The 21,939-nt window shown below is 36.3% G+C and overlaps 1 protein-coding gene across 1 annotated transcript; it reads right to left on the bottom strand.

Moving 5' to 3' along the window:
- Positions 1–557: 557 nt before the first annotated feature.
- MAGED1 (MAGE family member D1) lies at positions 558–21,098 on the bottom strand (the record flags this gene model as incomplete). The annotated part of the gene is given in 21 exon segments (XM_080795532.1): positions 558–676; positions 679–772; positions 776–939; positions 942–997; positions 999–1,021; positions 1,025–1,186; positions 1,188–1,208; positions 1,211–1,420; positions 1,424–1,471; positions 1,473–1,605; positions 1,699–1,799; positions 1,803–2,177; positions 2,181–2,211; positions 2,213–2,256; positions 2,260–2,274; positions 2,278–2,348; positions 2,351–2,528; positions 2,530–2,637; positions 2,641–2,676; positions 2,680–2,908; positions 21,028–21,098. Coding segments are annotated over 21 exon segments (2,289 nt in total).
- Between the last annotated feature and the right edge of the window lie 841 nt (positions 21,099–21,939).

Below are 21,939 nucleotides of genomic sequence, written 5' to 3'. Positions count from 1 at the left end.
TAGTCTCACAGAATGTATCTCTTCAATAATAAAACTTGAAAGTGAAAATTACTCTTTGGTCCATGGGCTGCAGAACTGATACTATGTTAGGAGCATGGAAACATTAATCTCATTACATATCTCCTTTGGAGTTCTTTGGTGAACAGCTGTATTATCAATGAGCAGTGATATTTTGAAAGGAATTTTTGTTTTTGTTTTTTGTTTGTTTGTTTGCTTCTGATAAGTAGGTCTCAACGGTGGGCTTGAAATATTCAGTAAACCATATTGTAAACAGATGTGCTACCATCCAGACTGTTTCTTTTATTTATAGAGCAAAGGCAGAACAGACATATATTTTTTTTTCATTTTGCAGTTTCAAGTTTATTTCTGATACCAAAACTTGACAGCACACAAGGGGAAAGAAAAGAAATAAACAAGGAACAGCAAATAAATTTATCTTGCATGCCACTTTCAGTCAACAGAATATGGCTCTCTAGGTAGCTTTGTTTGGAAGGAATCTGACGCTTCAGCCTCATTCAGGGGAAAGACCATTGCAACTGATTAGCAACATCAACATCTCACTCAACCCAGAATAAACCAGTGTCAGCAAAGTTGGAAGAAAAGTTGGCATTGGCTGTATCACCAGAGCCAATAATGGGGCCAGTGAAGGTCTGACAAAATATGGAGTGGGAATTCGGTGGTATCTGGCCCAGAAGTTAAGTGGGATTCTAGACCAGGTATCACCAAAATCTCTTTTCTGATCCCAGGTCAGCAGCTCAAACTCAATGTCATCTCAGCTCCAGGGCCCAGTTACAGCCTCATCTCTAATCCCCATGCAGGTTTTCCCTTCCCACTGGTCCTCAGCCCCAGCTTCAGCAACATCCAGAGCATCCAAGGCCTCATCTGCAGTCTCCATGAACTGTCCAGTCCAGTCGCAAGGATCTCTCATTGGAACCTCTATCTCAGTACATTCATCTCACTAGTTTCATGGTAGGAATGGAGCCCCCAGAGGAACTCACTCAGGGAGGTTGCTGTTGGGCACTCATCTGTAATCCAGGCACTTTTGCTTTACAAAATCATTAAGTGAGAAGTTTTCATAGATCTCCAAGGAGAGGAGTCTCACTGCAGAAAATAGTCCCACCTTGTGTAGTGCCTCCCAGAGGACAACTACACTGGCATGATTGCCATTCATGAAGATGATGCTCTCACATCACTATGATAGTGTTACGGGCTTGGGTGTGTCTTTGGTTGTCCCCAATATGCCAGCCAGAGACTCGGGGTTACTGATAAGAATATACAGGGGTTCTTCTTTGTCAGTCTCCTTCAGTTGAATCCCAAATTTCTTCTCAGGATAAACAGTGTATTCATGGATGATGTCCCTCAGCATTTCTGAGTGCATGATGGGAACATTGGTGTAATTTTTAAGCATTAGGTATTTAACCTATTTATTTGTTCTTTCTTGAAGAAAGGCCATATCTTGGGGGATGTGAGGCACTCAGTTCCTGTGAGGCATGCAAGGTGGGAGAGGGGTGCAAGTTCTGCCAGTCAGATGAGAGTGACCAGTCAGTGGGAAGTGACCAATCAGGTGGTAGAAGCCAGTCTGGTGGTAGGGACCAGTCAGGAGGGCTTTACCAATCTGGAGTACCATGCCAGCCTGGGGGTTCCGATATCCAGGTAGATTATCAAGCCAGGGGGTTAAGCCAGACAACTGTACCAAGCCAGACAATGGGGTTCTCAAGCAACTGCGTTTTGCCAGATTGATGGGGTCTGTCTAGCTTGGAGGCTCTGATATACTGGTGGGGTCTACCTGATGGGTTCTGCTAGGCCAATGGGGTCTGCCACCACACATTGGGGGGAACACTATGTGGGTTCTGTGTAGTAACTGGAACTGGTGCAGGCCTCCAGGTCCCTGTAGCCCATGGAGTCCCCATCTGATCCCCACTGCTATTCTCATCCACATTCAAGCTATTAATCTTATAGGCCCTCTTCTCCTGAATTATAGTCTTGGACTCCAGAGTCTGATTCTGGAAAGAAACCACTGGTATCTGTGCAACTGTACCATCAGATTCAGGGACACCCCGGTTGGTCTGTACTTCAGTCTGGGAAGTGGCCATCTTGGCTTGGTTAATATTCTGGGTCTGGGTATCAGTTGTTGGAGCCTTAGTGGTATCATTCCAACCCTTAAAGGCTGTCTTAGGCTAAGTGTTGACCATCTCACTGGCCCTGAGAGAGATAAAATTTGTAGGTGGCATTTGGGCCCACCTTAGTATTGGTGTTCTAGGTCTTAAAGATCAACTAGGACTCATTAGCAGTTAACTCACAGGTGTCTGGTACCTGGAAAAATCTTAGGCAGCATTTGGACCCTATGGGCTGGCATTCTGGGATTTACAGCCTGCCTTAGGGAGTGCATTGGGTATCTCCTTGATACTGAGAGCCTGAGAGAAATCATAAGTACCATTTGGGCCTTTTGTGGTGGTGTTCTGAGCCTTAAAAGATGTTTGGGGCCTAATGGCAACTGTTAAACCCTGGGTATCAGCCATCTCAGTGGCTGCTGGGGTCTGGTGGGGGCTGTAAACTCTGGACACTAGCATTTAGCCCAGCTGCTATTGCCTGATTGGTAGATGGCACCTCCAAGACCTGAACTGCCTCCATCAAGGTCTATATATGTAAGGTGCTGTCTTCTACAGAAGTCTCAGCCTAGAAGTAGAAGAGGCCCACACCACAGTACATTTTGTGAGCCGTGGCTCCTGTCCCTCTGGTAAGAGCAGAGCCTTGCCTCAGATTCCAGCCCCAACCCCTTTGTTTCCTCCCTTCTTCATCACTCAGAGGATCAGGATTGTTGTGCCTGGCTTTCTGCAGCCACACCCTCTCCTTGTCCAGGAGAAAATGGCAGTACAGCAGCCCAGAATAGACATCACTCTGAAGGGCCCTAGGATTTTTGGAATGAGTATTGGCTTTAACTTAAAGTCACCAGCTGTAATAGCCCTTAATAAGAGAGTCAGCCTTTCCTTTGAAGCTTTAAAGCAGGGCATTGACTTCTCCTTTCTAGCTATGAAAGTCCTAGTTGGTATCTTCTTCCAATAGAAGGCTCTTTGGAAGATCTGTTGTTTAGTGTAGTCAACTTCTTTAATTATCTAAGCTAGATCTTCTGGATAACTTGCAGCTTCTACATCAGCAATTGTTGCTTCACCTTGCACTTTTATATTAAGGGGACAGCTTCTTTCCTTAAACCTTATGAACCAAACTTTGCTGGCTTTAAACTTTCTTCTGTAGCTTCCTCACCTCTCTCAGGCTTCATAGAATTGAAGAGACTTAGGGCTTTGCTCTGGATTAGACTTTGTCTTAAGGGAATGTTGTTGCTGGCTTGATCTTCTATCCACATCAAAAATTTTCTCTATATCAACAATAAATCTATTTCTCTTCCTTATCATTGGTATGTTTACTGGAATAGCACTTTTAATTTTCAACAAGAACTTTTCCTGTACACTTACAACTTGGCTAACTGTTTGATGCAAGAGGATAGCTTTTAGCCTTTTTTGGTTTCTGGTTTTTGATGTTTCTTCCTTACTAAGCTTGATAATTTTAAGCTTTTGACTTAAAATGAGAAACATGTGACTCATCATATCACTTTAACACTTAGAAGCCATTGTAGGGTTATTAGCTGTTATAATTTCAATATTGTTTCTCAGGGAATTGGAAAAGCTGAGTAGAGAGAGTGAGATAGGGGAATAGCCAGTTGATGGAGCAGTCAGAATAGACACATAATATTTATTGATTGTGTTCACCATCTTATATGAGTGTTATTTGTGATATCCCAAAGTAATTACAATAGCAACATCAATAATCACAAATCACCATAACAATATAATAATAATAATGAAAAAGTTTGAAATATTGTAAAAATTACCAAAATGTGACACAGACACGAGATTAGTAAATTTTGGAAAAAATGGCAGTGATAGACTTGCTCAGGTTACCACAAAATTTAATTTGTAATAAATGCAGTATCTTCACATTTTAATTAAGCAAAGAAGCATAAAGCAAAGTATGCTTATAATTCCAAAGTAGAACCTTGTTTTGTTTAAGAGAGGTTCCTTTTAAATCATACTAATGGTATATATTGAGTAGTTATCTTTTAATTCCTTTGCAAAATAATTTCTTTCTCACATTGACAAAGTAGCTTATTATCATTTTTTTAGGGAACACTTAGACTGTTCTCAGAGATAACTTAAGTCACTGTTTTTTGTGCAATGTGATGCTAAGTCCTGATATGTTAAGTGTGCTTAGAAAAGGCTTGTTTCCCTTAAGGTTTTTCATTAGACACTTTGTACCACCCACACCACTTATAAATTTATTTTTAATTACAAAGTTAATCTGGAAAAGACCTTATGTGTATATGGTGCACAGTTACTAGTCAAACCAATAGATGGATTTCTTTTTTTTTTTTTAATTTTATTTATTTGACAGAGAGAAATCAGAGCTAGGCAGAGAGGCAGACAGAGAGAGGGGGAAGCAGGCTCCTGCTGAGCAGAGAGCCCGATGTGGGGCTCGATCCCAGGACCCTGAGATCATGACCTGAGCCGAAGGCAGAGGCTTAAACCACTGAGCCACCCAGGCGCCCCAATAGATGGATTTCTAATCAGACTTGCTTCTTCAAAACAATACTATCTTTTCTATCACCTTTATTTCGTTTAAAACAATTGCAGAGGGACAAGTCAAGCATGTACAAGTCACTGGTCAACCCGCTCTTTCTCAGCTAGTCAAAAATGTCTCCCATGTTTTCATTTATTATGAATTATTGTGATAAGAAAAAGGCAAGTACCAACAATAATTAGTGCCTCTGATTAAAATAAGTCAAACCTCACTAGAACTGAATGAAAAAACACCATAGTATGTTTTTTTCCTGAAATGCGTTAACCTCACTCATATGAAACTTATCACAGAATTTATTTTGATATAAATACACATTCATTTTATTAGCAGTTACTGAACCACATACTGCATTAAATGTATTCTATGCACATGGAGAAGTTAGGTAGCTCAGAAATTAAGTAGCTGTCCTATCTTGTGATAATATAATTTATCTCTCTGAAAAATAGAGGTCATTGATGACAGTAATCTGAGATTCAAGAAGATAGTTGTTGAAAGTAATGGATAAAGATTTAGGGCCTCATTCATAAAAGAGAAAGTGTTTCATTTTAAAGACAATTGAAAGGAAATTACCAGGCCTCAGGTGATTAACATTGAACTCACTATCTTTTCCCTCTTATGCTCAATTTATGCATATTAAGTCAATTAGTCCTCTATTATTGTAAGAAAAAATAATGTTTGTTGATTGGTTGATGAGAAAATATATTCCTTACAGGTGTCCATTAGTTTCCTTCCATAAGAATTTGTGAAAAAACATTTTTCACTTCAAATTCTAAGGCAGAGTTCTCAATACCTTAGTGTTAATGCCTACAGCATAACTGTTCTGAAACACTTCTTTATTTATGCTTTTCTATGATACATTGAACATCTTATGGGGAAATACATCTGTGGAATACCACAGCAGTCATTCAGTTTTTGCTGGTAATCTATATTAACATTTCAAGAAGACCACATTCAGAAGTAGTGTTATAGGGATCCTTAAGGGAGCACTTTTGTCCAAAATAGGAGAGAAAGTAATGATAACAGCAACCACAAAAACAATATAAGAAAAAGGAAACTTTCACACATTAATTTAATTTTGCATGATGCTAAAACAACAGGTTGAAAAATAAGAACTTCAGCTAATCAGTTGTTTGCTCATTATGCATGATTATAAATAACAGAGTCAACAATTTCCCAAACATTGACTTAACTTGCCTTCTTGAATTCCAGAATAGATATATTTTGTTGCAAGTGAGTATATACAGAAGGGATGAGAAATTATACTTTCAGATTATTTTGGGGTAACATTGAATCAATATCATTCTCCAACCATAAAAATGGTTAATGGTGTATGCTTTGTGTATACTTACTCTGTAATTTAGTGCTTTTGGCACTTCTCCACTTCCACTTATACCAGATGTATGATTCCTAATGTGGATAATCAAAGTCCCCTGAAAATAATTGGTCAAAATATTACTTAATAGACATAGAAACAAATTTGTAAAATAAAAAAAGAGCAATATTTTACTGCTTTTGGTAAGCTCTGTTATTTCATATGGTGGCCAACTAAAAATTTCTTAGCTCTATCTGGACACTCTCTGGACCTATCCAAATACATACAAACCCACCTTCCTACACACACACACACAAACATATACACAGACACATACAATCTTAATCACATAGTGTAACTGCATCAGAAGTGCCATACCTCATCTACAGAAATAGATATAATCATTCTAAGCAGCGTGTAGCAGTAACTGCTGCTATACATCTTTGGGCAGTTAACTGTTCCCATACTGAAAAAAAAAAAAAAGCAAGTTTTTCATGTGATTAAAAATACCATAGAGAACAATAAATTTCTTAAGCGACTCAAGGGGAAACAGTACAAAAAGTCAGGCAAGAGGAGGTCTGGCTTTATTTGCATATGTTTACAGAAGTGACTAATCAGGACCCATTTAGTTTCACGTGGCAAGAACCAACTCAAATTAAGTTAAATTAAAACTGAAAATATAATAAATTCATATAGCTTAAAAGGGTGCTGGAGAAACTATAAATGGATAGAGGAACCACAGAAGCCAGGACTTCAGGGTCTAGAAACAGAGACAAAGATACTAATATACACAACATTAATATAACATGTATATATGTATACATATATATGTGTGTATATATGTATATATACACACACAAATGTTTGTATGTATGATATATACTAATGTTATAAGTGTGTATATATGTATTATATAATATATATAACATGCATATATGCATATGCATATATTATGTAATACATATATATGTAGTATATATAATATATCAATTTATATGGTATGTATATCAAATATATATCTATATATCAATATCATATATATGATATTTATTTCAAGTTTAGTATATATACTACATGTAGATATGTAGTATATTTTGATTTGCCAGGAAATTTTCATTTTCATTGTGAAATACCTAACATTGTACAATACAAATACACTGTGACATTGCTTTACAGCTGCTTGGAATATTTAAAGTGCTGAGTGGTGATTCTTTGAGTGCATTCAGTCTAAATGTGTGAGGGAAAGTAAAATCGAACTGGAGACAATGGAGGTTTCTCATTGAGCCAGAAAAACATTTATATGACTCAGAAAGTATAAGTTGATTAAAGAACTTTAAACAATATCTAGCCTTTAGTGAGTGTTTGATAAAAACTAGTTCTTGCACTGTACTTTTGATAACTCCTCTCATGTATTCCTTAAATCCCCCCAAAATAGAAAGTTTCATTTTACAGCTGAGGAAATTGGAATGCCACGCAAATATTGCAAGGTCACACAGCTTATAAATAAATGAGGCTTTCTTTCAAGTCTATTGTGTTATACTGTTGTCAAAACAGTGTATTATAGTAAAAATTTAAGTTATACTACTATTTGTAAATTAGATTTGCTTATAGAAATAGATTCAGAATAATAGCATGGATATCTTAACATAAAAATACTTTTATCTTCAGTATTGATATTTATTTCAAGTTTAATGACCCACAAAAGTAAACCAAAAGTATAAGTAACTCATTCAAATTGAAGAAATACATTTTACACTATGACCAGAAAGCATATGCTTTCTATTTATACAACTGAAACCAAAATTTTATAAAGCAATATTTACCTTATCACATGTGATGTACTTTGGTATATTGTATTCGATTACTTAACAGTACTGATGGCAATGAACTACTAAATTGATTTCTTAATCCATTAATGGGTCATGATCCATGCTTTGATAAATACTCATTTAGACAATGGCGGTTAAACAGTCATGCCTACTTCTTTTTAGCTCTCGTAATTGGAATTTGTGTTTATTAACTTCAACTGAAAAGAAAAAAAAAAAAGAAAGAAAGAAAAGAAACCTAAAGCCCACACTCTAGAAGGCTGTAGTCAGGATTCACTCATCTTGGCAGAGGAGACAGGCAGTGGCAGCATCTCACAAACTGTTCCCTCTAGCAATTTCTCTCCTCATTCAATCATCTTTAACCAGCTACAACCCCAGATCCTTTTCCTACTTGTCTGGAAAGTAACAGGTCTTTTGCTACTTAATTTCTCATTAATACCAATCTTAACCAAGTTACCAAATTCTATCCAGTGGAAATGGAAGTTACACAACAGGGGAAGAAGGCAGCGTTACAACAAAGTTTGACCCCAACCCCCTCAAAAAAGCCAGAAAAATATGGCCTTAAATACTTTGGTTCCTATACACAATCTCAGGCCACCGGTGTCAACAGTAGACTATAATTATAAATGGTAACTACTATAGTAGAGAAATTATAGACCTAAGTAAGTGTTGGTCAACCTGTTTTGCCTGTGTTTTCTTAATATTTTGATGAACTTGCTATAAATTTTCTCTTTTAGAGTTTCCATAAAGGCAGAACAAAAACTAGTTGATATGAAATTTTTTTATTAAACCTTACAGAAAGCATATTTTGAAAAATAAAAGGTGGCTAATTCAGTATAACACATTTTTCCTACAATTTCAAGCTACATTTTTATATTTTGGGGTTAATTTATTTCATTAAATATAAATCACAACCATTGTTGGAAGATAAAATGGTGATACTGGGTATACTGCTGGTTGGTGGTTTATCCAATAAAGATACTGTTCTTGTTCCCTTTCCAACCCATATCTTCCCTAGATTGTTTTTCAGTGTGTAAAATAAAATATGACTAATGATAAATTATTAATATTTGATTATTTTATGAATTTTATTGTATTTCTTTTAAATCATGATTTTATTCTATTTTTAATATTGGGTACCGTGTTTGAAAACATAAAAGTACTAAATTATTTTAAAGAACAAGATCCTGAACATTTGTTTTCTGAAAAATGGTGTGGAATAATAAAGCTATATTGGCTTTTATCATATAACAATATTTAATAAATAGCTTATATAGAACATGATAACCATGCAGTCAAACCCTGTAAAGACAAATGAGAGAACACCAAAGGCTTTCTGGAAGACAATGATTTTATTGTACTGAAAGCTACCTACCTACCATTATACATGTGAAAAATTACTTTTAATGATATATAAAAAGTAAACCTCCATTTCAGAAACAGTAAACTTTCCCAAGTGCAATACAAAAATATTATTAGTCTTTGTCCTTCCCTAAAATTATTTTGTTAAGAATAAAGAAAACAGACAAATTGAGGTTTAACTGTAAGAATTTTCTCAAATTTTTATTTGACCTTGAATTTTTTTTTTAATATTTTATTTGTTTATTTGACAGAGATCCCAAGTAGGCAGAGAGGCAGGCAGAGAGAGAGGAGGAATCAGGCTCCCCGCTGAGCAGAGAGCCCGATGTGGGGCTCGATCCCAGGACCCTGGGATCATGACCTGAGCTGAAGGCAGAGGCTTTAACCAACTGAGCCACCCAGGCACCCTTGACCTTGAATTTTTATCTCATACCACATTCTCTTCCTGTAGTAAAGTACACGCATAAGGAAAAAAGAGACCCATTAGCCTCATAGCCACACAAACCTGACAGAAGTCACCAAAGAATCCTACATAAAACAAGGAAATAGTTATGTAAATCATTTATGTAAATAAATGTCTACTTTCATCTCTAATTCCAGGAAGCCTTGCAGTGTTGACTGAGGCTTCAGGTAAAGAAAAGAGGTATTAAAAAATCCCTTCCCACATGGTAATATCTATTGTTCCTAATGTAAAGAAAATTATTAACTCATTTAATGAAGATAATCTAGTTTTTCTTTCTTTGGAAATAAGGACTCATTATTTTTACTCATGTGATATTAGAGCTTCTGGTCTTGGCAACTGCCAGATTATGTCAGCACCTGCCAATAGTAGTTAGTAAATTAGAGGAATATTGACAATTTTTTGAACATCTGTGATTGCTATCACTTGTACTAAGATATGTCCTAAAAAGTTCCTGAAAATCCATGACAAATCAATATAAAATGCATTTAGCGGCCTGATTGTTGTTATTCTGATTTTCTAACTCTGACTGTTTATATATTCTTAGAGGTTCTTTTCTTAGCTCCTGGGGACAGAATTTACTTTATTTTTGGATAATTTCTGACTTACAGAATTATGGCAAAGATGGTGCAGAGAATTACTGTATATCATACACAGAGATTCCCCTATAACTAATATCTTACATTAGAATAGTACATTTGTTGCAGTTAATAAACCGTTATTGAACATTTTATCAATTAATATCCAACCTTTATTCAGATTCCCTTAGTTTGTATCTACTGTCGTTTTTCTGTTTTTGAAGATCCCATCAAGGATACCACAGTACATTTAGTTTTCATGACTCTTTATATTACTCTAGGCTATGACATTGTCCCCAAATTTCTTTTTTCCCCCTCTTATACAGTTTTAAGGAATATTGGTCAGATATTTTGTAATTAGAACAAATTAGAATGTGTTCAATTTATTATTATTATTCGATTGCGTTTATTTGTTTTGGGAGAGAAGACCACAAAGGTGAAGTGTCATTATCATCGCATCATATCAAGGTCTTTCTTTCTTTTTTTTGTTTCTTTCTTTCTTTCTCTCTCTTCTCCTTCTTTTCTTCCTCCTTCCCTTCTTTCCTTCCTTCCTTCCTTTCCAGTGTTAAGTACTACCAGGTTCTCCATAATCATCATATATTTTCTGCCCCAGTCCTATAATCAACCATTTCTCCAAAAGCCTTTTTCCTTTTATTGGGGAGTGGTCTTGGAAACCAAAATCTGTGTGTGCTCATTTCTACCAGAATGCTGTTATAGCCTCTCTTAGCTGACAAAGAAAAAAATAAATATATGTATGTATAATAATTATATTATGGATAATACACATACCTATACATTTTGTACATGTATCCATCTATATCTATTAAGCCACTGATGTCTTCATCATCATACTGATGTCTCCAACTCTAATCTATTACTATATGGATTATTGTAAACTCCTTCCTTGCTTATCTGTAAACTTCCATTCAAATAGAAACCTGATTCCCACCATCAACAATAGATTTACTTGATTATTAAATTCCAGTACACACATATTGCAGTATCTGAATTGATAACTCATACCCTTGTAGAAAAATTTTTACCAAGTACAGTGTTCATATGCAGTTACTTTTTGCCTTTAGTTTTACAGACTACATTATTTCCAAAGTTACTTAGGTCAGCAATTTATTCTTTTACCCCTTCAGTGAGATTTTAAAATACATTTGTAATACATTTAGATTCTTTTGACACATTTTACATTCCATCCTGGAATGTATACATTAAGTATTATTCTTTGTACTGCAAAAATTGATTGGTTTTGACATATGTCTTGTATTTATCATTACAGTACAGTATAAAATAGTTTCACTGCTTTAAAAAATCTCCTATGATTTACCTAATCAACATTCCTAAACACCTGACAACCAGGGACTTGTTTACCATCTCTGTAGTTTTGTCTTTTCCAGAATGTCATAAAATTATAATTGTACAGTTTATAGCTTTTTCAGATTGGCTTCTTTTTCTTAGCAATGGGCATTTCATAGTCATCCATGTTTTTTTTTTCTCCCATTTCCTGAAAGATCTTTTGTTTTTATCATGGAAAAATATTCCAATGTATAGGTATATCAGTTTGTTGTCCATTCATGTAGTGAAGGACTTCTCTGTTGCTTCCAGTTTTTGGTAATTACAAATAAAGCTACTAAAAGCATTCATGTGCAGATTTTCTTTCTGGACATACGTTTTCATACCAATTTGGTAAATGCCTAGAAGTGCAATCACTGAATCATATGGTATAATTAAATTTAGTTTGGAAAGTAACTGCCAAAATATCTTCCGAAGTAGCTGTATGATTCTGCATTCGCTTCAGTAATGAATGGCAGTTCTTGTTGCTTTACATCCTTGCCAGCAGTTGTTATTATCAGTTATTATCAGTTATTATCAGTTTTTTTTTTATTTTAATCATTCTTGTTAATGGGTTGTAATGGTATCTCACTTTTACAATTTGCAATTCCTTAATGACAAATGATGTGGAGTATCTTTTCACATATATATTTTCCACCTCTATGTCTCTCTTTTTTGTAATGTCTTCATCTGAATTTGATGCCATGGGATGAGTTAGGAAATGTCTCATCTGTATCTATTTTCTGAAGTATATTGTGGAAAATTGCTATCTTTTTGTTGTTGTTGTTGTTGTTAAATGTTTGGTAGAATTCACCGATGAAATCAGTCAAACCTGTTGATTATATTTTCAGAAGCTTATTGTTTTTTAAAAGATTTCATTTATTTATTTATTTGTTTGAGAGAGATAGAGTGAGAGAGAGTATGAGAGGGGAGAGGGTCAGAGGGTCAGAGGGAGAAGCAGACTCCCCACTGAGCAGGGAGCCTGATGTGGGACTCGATCCTGGGACTCCAGGATCATGACCTGAGCCGAAGGCAGTTGCTTAACAAACTGAGCCACCAGGTGCCCCAAGTTTATTAATTATTGATTTACTTTCTTTACTAGATAGAGTTATAGATACTCAATATATAGTTATAGATACTTGATATATAGTTATAGATGCCACACATAGTTACAAATATAGATATCTTTGGATTATCTATTTCTCCTTGTGTGAATTGTAGTTTGTGTCTTTTAAGGAATTTTTTTTATCCAGATTATCAAATTTGTGGACATAGATCAAATTTATAGTGTTTCTTTACTATTTTTTTCATGTCCATCTATGTCTTCTCTCTCTCTCTCTCTCTCTCTCTCTCTCTCTCTTTTCTCACTTGGTTAACCTGGCTAGAGGTTTAACCATTTTTTTAATATGTTTTCAAAGAACTAGATTTTGTTTCACTGATTTTCTTTATTGATTTTTTTTTCTGTTTTTGATTTCATTGATTTCTGCTCTGAATTTTATTATTATTTTTTTCTGCTTTTTTAGGTTTAAAGTGTTCTTCTTTCTTCAGATTTCCTAAGGTAGAAAATTATATAATTAATTTTAGATATTTGGCCTTTTCTAACAGATGCATTTAATGCTGTACTCCTCCCTCTAAATACTGACTTTTTGGCATCTCTTAAGTTTTGATAAGGTGTCTTCATTTCCATTCAGTTTAAAATATTTTTAATCTCCTGAGATTGCTTTTTTTTGCCCCATGTGAGAATAGAAGTGTGTTAAGTTCCAAATATTTGGGAATTTTACAGCTATTTTTCTGTTACTGATTTCTACTTTAATTTCAGTGTGGTCTGATAACATACTTCGTGTTATTTCTACTCTTTTAAACATTGGTAATGTATGTTTTACGGTCCAACATATGGTCTATCTTGGTCAATGTTCTATGCTAGTTTGAGAAGAATGTGTATTCTGTGGTTGTATGTAATATTTTATAAATGACAAATAGATTCAGTTTATTGATTGTGCTATTCAAGTAAACTGTATCTTTACCAGTTTTCTGCCTGCTTGAACTATCAATTACTGAAAAAAGGATGTTGAATTTAACTATAATAGATTTCTTTCTTTCTCCTTACAATTCTCTTAAGTTCTTGCCTCATGTGTCCTTAGGCTCAAACACATTAATATTATTGGTTTTAAGTTTGAGAAGCATCACTTCAGGAAATTATATAAAGATACAAAGTAGTATTAATGTGAAAAAGTAATGGGAATAAATAAATTGTATCATTTGGTTTACCTAAATTCATTGAAAATTACAGAGTTCCTGGTTGTGGGTCTTTTTTTTTAAGAGTTACAAAAGGTTTTTGTGACTCCTGGTGGTTAATATTCAGACATATTCCTTAACTGCATAGCTTGCCCTCCCTTGTTTTGTCTTGTTTCACAAATACAGTGATTTCTAGTCATTTTCTTTAAAATTAAAAAAAAAAAAAAACAACTTCATATGTGGGGCATCTAGGTGGCTCAGAAGGTTGGGTGTCTACCTGACAGGTCATGATCTCCAGTTCCTGGGATGGAGTCTCATGTCAGGCTCTGAGCTCAGTGAGGAGTCTACTTCTCCCTCTCCCTCTGTCTCTCCCCCTTCTTGTGCTTGTAAGGGCCTATTTAGCCAGAGCGATTTCATCTCAGTTAAACAGTGATTTTGTTATTTATGCAATAAAACTTAAACTGACCCTGCCCCACCCCAGGGGAACTTACTTAAAAGCAAGTCCAGGAAACTAGTAAAATGCTGTCGACCAGTCCCTGATAACAGAACCCAAATACAAGGGTGGGTCAGGTCAGGTGGAGATAACAGAGCCCAAATGCAAGGATGAGTCCGGCCAGGTGGAGACATCCAATCAGTGGAGTGCACATACTGTCTCCCTAGCTACCAAGGAGTGCGGGACCTGCCTTTTGGGTGCCAATTCTGACCAAGGTAATAGGCTAGTTCAAATATCTACTATAGGGTAAATTGTAATTCAATTGGCCACCTGTGTGTGACCTAGCATGACTATACAACTTTCTCTGTGTGTTACAATCTCATTGGCCACCTGTGTGTGGCCAGGCTCAACCATATGGCCTTTGCCCTTTGAAAGTTGGTCTGTATGTCTGGGAGGGCTCACTCTCTCTCTAAGAGGTGGCTCTGAGTGGTCAGTTTGATTCTCGATGCTTGGCGCAAAATAAAGCTTTGCTTGACCTTCATTTTGTATCAGTCTGGCTCCTTTGATCACGGACCTAACAGTGCTGTTTCTCTCAAATGAATAAAAAAAACCACAAAAACAAACAAACAAACAAACAAACAAAAAAACCTTCATATGTAAGGACGAGAATATCCTTCCCCTCACAGTTCTGAAATAACACTCCACTAAAGTCACTTTCTCTGGATGATAGTCCTTTGTTATAAAGAAATGTCACAATGAGTACTCATACCCTCCTACTGTCAAAGCCAAGAGGTAACTTTTCTGGTAGTATTTTTGGAGGTATCATTCAAAAACATGTAAGACTACTGCTCCCAGAAGTTTATCATTCTCATGACATTCAGCCTCCCACAATTTATAAAAATTACTAAGTGATCTTGATGTAGTTTTGGAATATATGTGAAGTCTGGAGCTGGCAACCAAGAAAAAATTCTTGAGATGTCTTTGGTGCAAAAAGGTGATTTCATTAAAGCACTGGGTCAGGACCTGTGGGCAAAAGGAGCTGCTGCACTGGGGTTGTGAGGGACAACTGATTATATATTTTGGGTTTGGGGGAAGTAAAGATAAGGGAAATTCTGAAGGGATTTTCATATGTTAATGAAGACTGACAAGATATAGGAGGCCTTGCTATTGTCAAACTAATGTTGTTTTTCCCTCTAGCAAGACATTAACATTAAGACAGGAACTTCCTTCTGAAAGTTAGATTATTAATAAGAATTTGTTTCTTGTAAATCACTAAGACCTTTGTAAACCCAGGGAGTCTCATGTTTTGCAGGACTGTAATCTCTATAAATGAACAATTTCTTTTTCCTTCCCTTAGCTTTAGGGCAGCCAGGAGTGCCTGAGGAATGTCACACATATCCCACCTGGGACTGTGGGAATTGGTTTGCAGGGTGTCAGCTTATGTTTTGTCCTCAGCTTGCCTTCTTCTCCCTTATCAATCCTACAACTTTTTGGCTCTAGTGACTTCTCTTACAGGTAAACAGATCTTGGCTCTGACTCTTTGGATTCACTTATTCTCCAGATTTGTGGGTTGTGGTTTTCTCTGCTATCTCAATCCTTTGATATGTCCAAGAAAAGGTTTTGCCCAGCTTTCTCTTATTTTAACGACAGGATTGATGACTACCAAGTTCTTTACATGTTGGAGCTGAAACTGGAAGTTCTCCTTAGGATAGAATTTACAATTATATTTTGCAAATCTAAATTGCAAAACATGTTTAATTCATCTAAAAACATGTTTGAATGCAATAGCAAATATCTCCCTACTAGAAAGAATGTTGTTTCTATTTCAGAAGGCCATATAAAATACAGGGTATTTTTACATCTCTAGCTGTGGAAGTCATAAGAATAAATTATACTATTTTAGTGTTGTAGAACTGGTAAGAAAATAATTCATTTTCTAGGCTTTCATGTAGTGGAGCATAGTGTCAACTGTAGATAAGTAATGCCCTTACATTCCAATCAGAAAAATATTTAAACTTTACATTTCTCTTTAAATTTCCATTCCCACATTAAATTTCATAGAATGAATTACTTTAGGAAATACTGCTACTCAGTTTGAAGCATGTATTTTAATCATTAGGGTAAGCTTTTCCCTCATTAAGGTCCCTTGATAAACAAGCTAGATATGGTTTTGATGGCAACCACAAGAGGATATTTTTTAACATGTGAACTGTCATAGAAAATAAAATTAATTGAAATTTGTTTAACAAAATTCCTGTTGCTTATTATTAAAACCTAGGAAAAGAGTCAATACATTTTGGAAAGCCAAACTCAGCTCTATTTACCTATAAAACAAATAAATAAAAATAAAATAATATCAGTAAGAAATACCCTAAGAAGCACTTGTTTTCTTTCTTTCAACAACTGATTTATTATGCCAATGTATGTAACTGGATACCCCTCTCATGATTAAAGAGCTTGGTTTGAAAAGTCAATAGGCATTTTGGGGGATTTTTTTTTTTTGTATTCTGTTATTCAATATCTGGATTACTTAAACAAAGCTAGGCATTTTATATTGTTTGACATAAATTGAAAACTATTTTCATGATTTTTTTCTTCATTGAATTTGTGGCATTAAGCTGAGTTATTTAATCTTAGGTATTTATAGCAGTAGGAAAATAATATAGGAATTTGGAATTTAAAAAAACTATTTTACACCAACCTCCTCGTTTTATACTGGTGGAAACTAAGGTCCAGAGATACCAAATGATTCCCTGTATGAAAATAAATTATTACTCAATCACAAGTTAATTCAAATCAATATCACATAAAAGAGGTTAACTTCAGTGAACTGGTGAAAACTATTTTTTTTTTAAATCTAACCATTTAAAGCCTCTGGAAATTGTCCTAAAGGTGAATAGAAAATAAGAAACATCTATTTGAACCAAGGCTACTATCTCCCTCTCCTACCTCCCAGCTCAGGAAGGCAGAGACTAACTACACTCTAGACTGCAGCAGGGAAAAACAGGACCCAGATGGAGGGTTTTTTCCTAGGACGAGCAAGGTATCAACATTTCTTATTCTGCTTCAAGCTACTTTCTGCTGAGGCTTTCATAGGTGAGTGCAATTGAGAGAGGGGTTTTGTTCTACCCAGTCCTTACTCATGGAACAGAAGCTCTACCTTGGGCATAGCCCATGTGAGAATAGTGAACACTGATCACTCTAGCTCCAGCTTGAGGGTTGTTGGTTTGGATGTAGAAATGATGTTAGGGTTTGAAGCCAACAGCCAAGAAAGAATTCTCGAGAAGTCCTTGGTGCAGCAAGGTGGTTTTATTAAAGCATGAGGACAGGACCTGTGGGCAGAAAGAGCTGCACTGGGGTCATGAGGACTGATCCATTATAAACTTTTTTTTTTTTAAGATTTTTATTTATTTATTTGACAGACAGAGATCACAAGTAGGCAGAGAGGCAGACAGAGAGAGAGGAGGAAGCAGGCTCCCTGCTGAGCAGAGAGCCCAATGTGGAGCTCGATCCCAGGACCCTGGGATCATGACCTGAGCTGAGGCAGAGGCTTTAACCCACTGATCCACCCAGGCACCCCCCATTATATACTTTCAAGTTGGGAGGGAGTTAGGGATAGTGTAAGTCTCTAAGGAATTTGGAAGCAAGTTTCCAGGACCTTGAGGGGGCTAGCTGTTGTTGGGATAAGGTCATTTATTACCATTTATTACCCTGAGGTCTAATAAAACCTGAGTCATGAGACCCTTCAGATATATATTAGGGAGTCATATGTTTGGGGTGACTGCCAACATATGTCTTGTGGGGTTAGAGGTGAAAGAAATTTTCAAAGGAATTTTTATACATTAAAGTAGACTTAGAGGGTCCTGTGGGTTGGCCTAAGATTTCCTTTTGCCCTTAGCAAAGTATCAACATTAAGACACTTGAGTCCCTAGAGGAATGTTACTCTACCTGTTTCAAGGACTTGTCCTTGGGCTGTAGGCAGTACGGAAATTTAATAACTTTTCTTTTGCCTTTTTCCCCCACATTAGTTTCATGCCAGAAGAGGCCAGGGGAAAGTAGTCTAGGTTATTGCCCATCTCACTGTGGTGGTGAAAGGTAATTGGGAGATTATATGCCAAAAAAAGCTGCTAAAATGATTACACAGGAATTTTTTAATAATAAGGTGGGCAAATGCAAATCCTCTCAATTATTGTCAGAAAACTTCTGAGTCTCAGCTTTCTCAGGCATAAGCATAGTAGCAATCATAGCTGTTGCTTTCAGCAAATTTGGCACACTCTCAGTTATACTTGTGACCCAATTCAGTGCAGAAGTGGGATAGCCTTCTTAAAGGAAGAGAATACAAGTCAGAGTCCTAGCTTTTCATTGCACATGCTTCCTGATCAAATTCTTTTCAAAACTCTTAGGATTAAAAATAATGATACTTAGGTCCTGTCAAAGGCCTACCGAAATCAGTTGATAATTAAGGCTATCAATCTAAGGCAGGGTTGGCAAACTTTTTTTTTTTTTTTTAAGGGCCACGTTATAAATTTTATATATGGCTTTATGGGCCATATATTCTCTGTGGTAAACACTCAGCTATTAAAACATAGTATTAAAACAAGCAATGAGGGGCACCTGGGTGGCTCAGTGAGTTAAGCCTTTGCCTTCGGCTCAAATCATGATTCCAGGGTCCTGGGATCGAGCCCCACGTTGGACTCTGTGCTCGGTGGGGAGCCTGCTTCTCCCTCTCTCTCTGCCTGCCTCTCTGCCTACTTGTGATCTCTCTCTCTGTCAAATAAACAAATAAAACCTTAAAAATAAAATAAAATAAAACAAACAATGACAATATGTAAATAAATGAGCATGACTATATTCCAAACAAATTTTATTTATTGACACTAAAACTCTAGTTTCATATAATTTTCATGTCATGAAATAATCTTCTTTTGATTTTTCCAACCATGTCATACTCTTTTGTCTCAAATGTTTGTTAATGGGCTGCAAGTTGTAAGGAAATTTAATTTTATCTACATTTCCTTCTGCCTTTGTTCTCATCAATCACCAAGCAACTCTATGTTAAACATTAAATATACTCTAGCACTCCCTCAGTGTAGTACCTTCATCTTACATTCTTAGCCCATAAGCTATATACAAAAACCCAACAGGCTGGATTTGGTCTTTGGTTTGTGGCTTGTTGATCTCTGCCTGAGGAACTTGTTATCCATCTATACCAGCTGTTTTAAATTTTAACTTGGTTGTTTAATCACTGGAAATTTTTGTACTTTAATATCATTACCTTAAACTCTAAAAAAAGTCTTACTAAATTAGAAGTATATATTGACTACATAGAAAAACTGACAAAGAGTCCTTAAAAAGAAGTTTCTGCATGTTCTATAAAATATAAAGATGTCACTCTTGTGATGGTCCTTGTAAGAATAAAGATATAATAAAATAGTATGAAAATCTAGTATGTAAAATTGTAATAGTATAATTAAAATCTAATGTTTATTTTTATCAAATAATAAGTATTAGTTATTCTGCCATGTTTTTCATTTTTAACCTTGACTTCTGGATTTGAATTTAATATTCAAGCTCACTAATTATATTTGCTCAGATTTTGTTAGACTTATTATTCCATATATCTTTATTTGTATTTTAATGGTTCTATTGTATATCCATCTTTTATTCTGAAGCTCTTCCTCTCTGTTTTGGAGGTAATTGAAGTAAATATTTTTAAGTCCATGAGAAAAAAATTACTGTTACTTTAAAATTTGGTAACAGAATCCTTCAGGGACAGAATATTTTTTTTTATTGAATAAGATATCTTAATAGATTTTTGGATATTAAAAATTTGATTATAGAACATGGCCTAAGGGATGGGGGTAAGTAACTAGCTAAATTTCTTTAGACAGAATTTATTAAGAGAGCAGATATGCATGGGGATAAAAACAATGAGAGGCAGAATAAAGCAGAGAAAGGGGCTGAGTAAATGGTAATAAATCAGTGAGAACTTTCAAGTGGCAAGAATGGCCAAAGAATGCCTGCTATTTCATTTTAAGTGTGCTGTTCTCTTCTGTATATTGCCTTGCCCCCAATGCCTTCAAACCTTCAATAAAAGGCTGCTACAACCAAATTTTGCATCAGTACTACACTGAGGGAGTGCTAGAGTAAATTTAATATTTACTCACAGGTGTGAGGCATTATCTCATTGTCATCTTGATTAGCATTTCCCTGATGATTTGTAATGTTGAGCACCTTTTCATATATGTGTTGGGCATTTTTATGCCTTCTTTGGAAGAAAATATCCTGGATATCAGCCTTTTGTCTATACTGTCATTTGTGAATATCTTCTCCCATTCCGTGGGTTGCCTCTTTGTTTTGTTGACTGTTTCCTTTGCTGTGCAGAAGCTTTTGATCTTGATCAAGTCCCAAATTTGGCCTGATTAGATCTCATTTCTGCCCTTAGAAATTCTATATTGTCACTAATGTTTTTTCAGCCTAGCTATTGACTTCATGATTGTTATCTTATGGGAAATAAGCTTACCATTCACCTGTTCTTCCAGTCTGTCTTCTGGGAGAGGGGCTGGCTGCTGGACTTCTCAGGGGTCTCTGTCTGAGTGGAGTTGCCCCTACCCTTGTCAGGGGGATGGGCTTAATGTGAGCTGAATGGCTGAGGGGCTTTTTTCTCTGCTATTTTTCTACTTCTCTTTGGAGGGTGAGAGCAAATATGGCCATGCAGGAATCTCCTGCCCAGACCTGCATTGTCATGGTCCTCCCTCCAATCCATCCTCCATGCTAATCCATCTCTACCTCTGCATGTACCAAACACCACAGAATTGCTCAATTCTTTCTGCTGTACCTCTCTGGGGTACCTCTCCTGGAGGAGTGACAGGGACCTGTGAGTGTCTCTGTGCTTCGTGACTTTGCAGTTGCTAGTGGCCATGGGCTCGAGGGTGCAGCCTATTCTGCAGCATCCAGGTCATGCTCTATGCTGCCCCAGTGTCCCTTTGTGAGTCACAACATCCTGAGAGCTGTTTCTGTCATGGACACAAACCATTTTATATCTTTCCTGAGGTGTTAGAGAGCCCACACCTTCTAGTCCTTTTCAGCATGGTCAGGCAGAGGGCAATTTCCCTAGCAGCTTGGCTCATGGTTTATGATGACCAGAACCAAAAGTCCCCTCTGGTCTTGCTGACCATAACCAATCTCCCCACTCCACTGCTTGGGCACACTATTGGTTCATGCTCCCTTGTACTTTCTGAGTCTTCTGGAATCCTGAGACCACAATGATCCACCTAGAATTCTGCTCTTTGCCCCTTATATCCTTTTCAGAAGAGGGCACCTCTCACTAAAGCAGATTTCCTAGGGTCCCAGTTTTTTTGCTCTGTGTTATATCACTTTCCAGAAGCTGGCTTATGGAGGCTCTTGTCCCTCTCAACTTATTGTCAGATATTTCCTCTGAAGATTCAAGATTCCACACCTCCTATTTTGCAAAAAATAGTCATTTTTCTGCTTATGGAGATACAGATAAATCTTCTTACATCTCAGGTTGAATTTGTGTATGTTCAGAATGGTTTGATAGATATCCAGCTAAATTCAAGGGACCAGATGAAACAAGGTCCCCTACTCTGCTGCCATCTTGCCCCCCTTCAGTTCTTTATAAATTTTGTAATGAGCGTGCCAGATTATACACATACACACACACATGCACACACAAATGGTTGATGATTTTATTGGGATTACACTAAATCTACAAATAAATTTGGGGAGAACTGACATAATTA

This window comes from Martes martes, assembly GCF_963455335.1.
Source record: "Martes martes genome assembly, chromosome: X".
Lineage (NCBI taxonomy): Eukaryota > Metazoa > Chordata > Mammalia > Carnivora > Mustelidae > Martes > Martes martes.
This window is presented reverse-complemented; position numbering and strand designations above follow the sequence as displayed.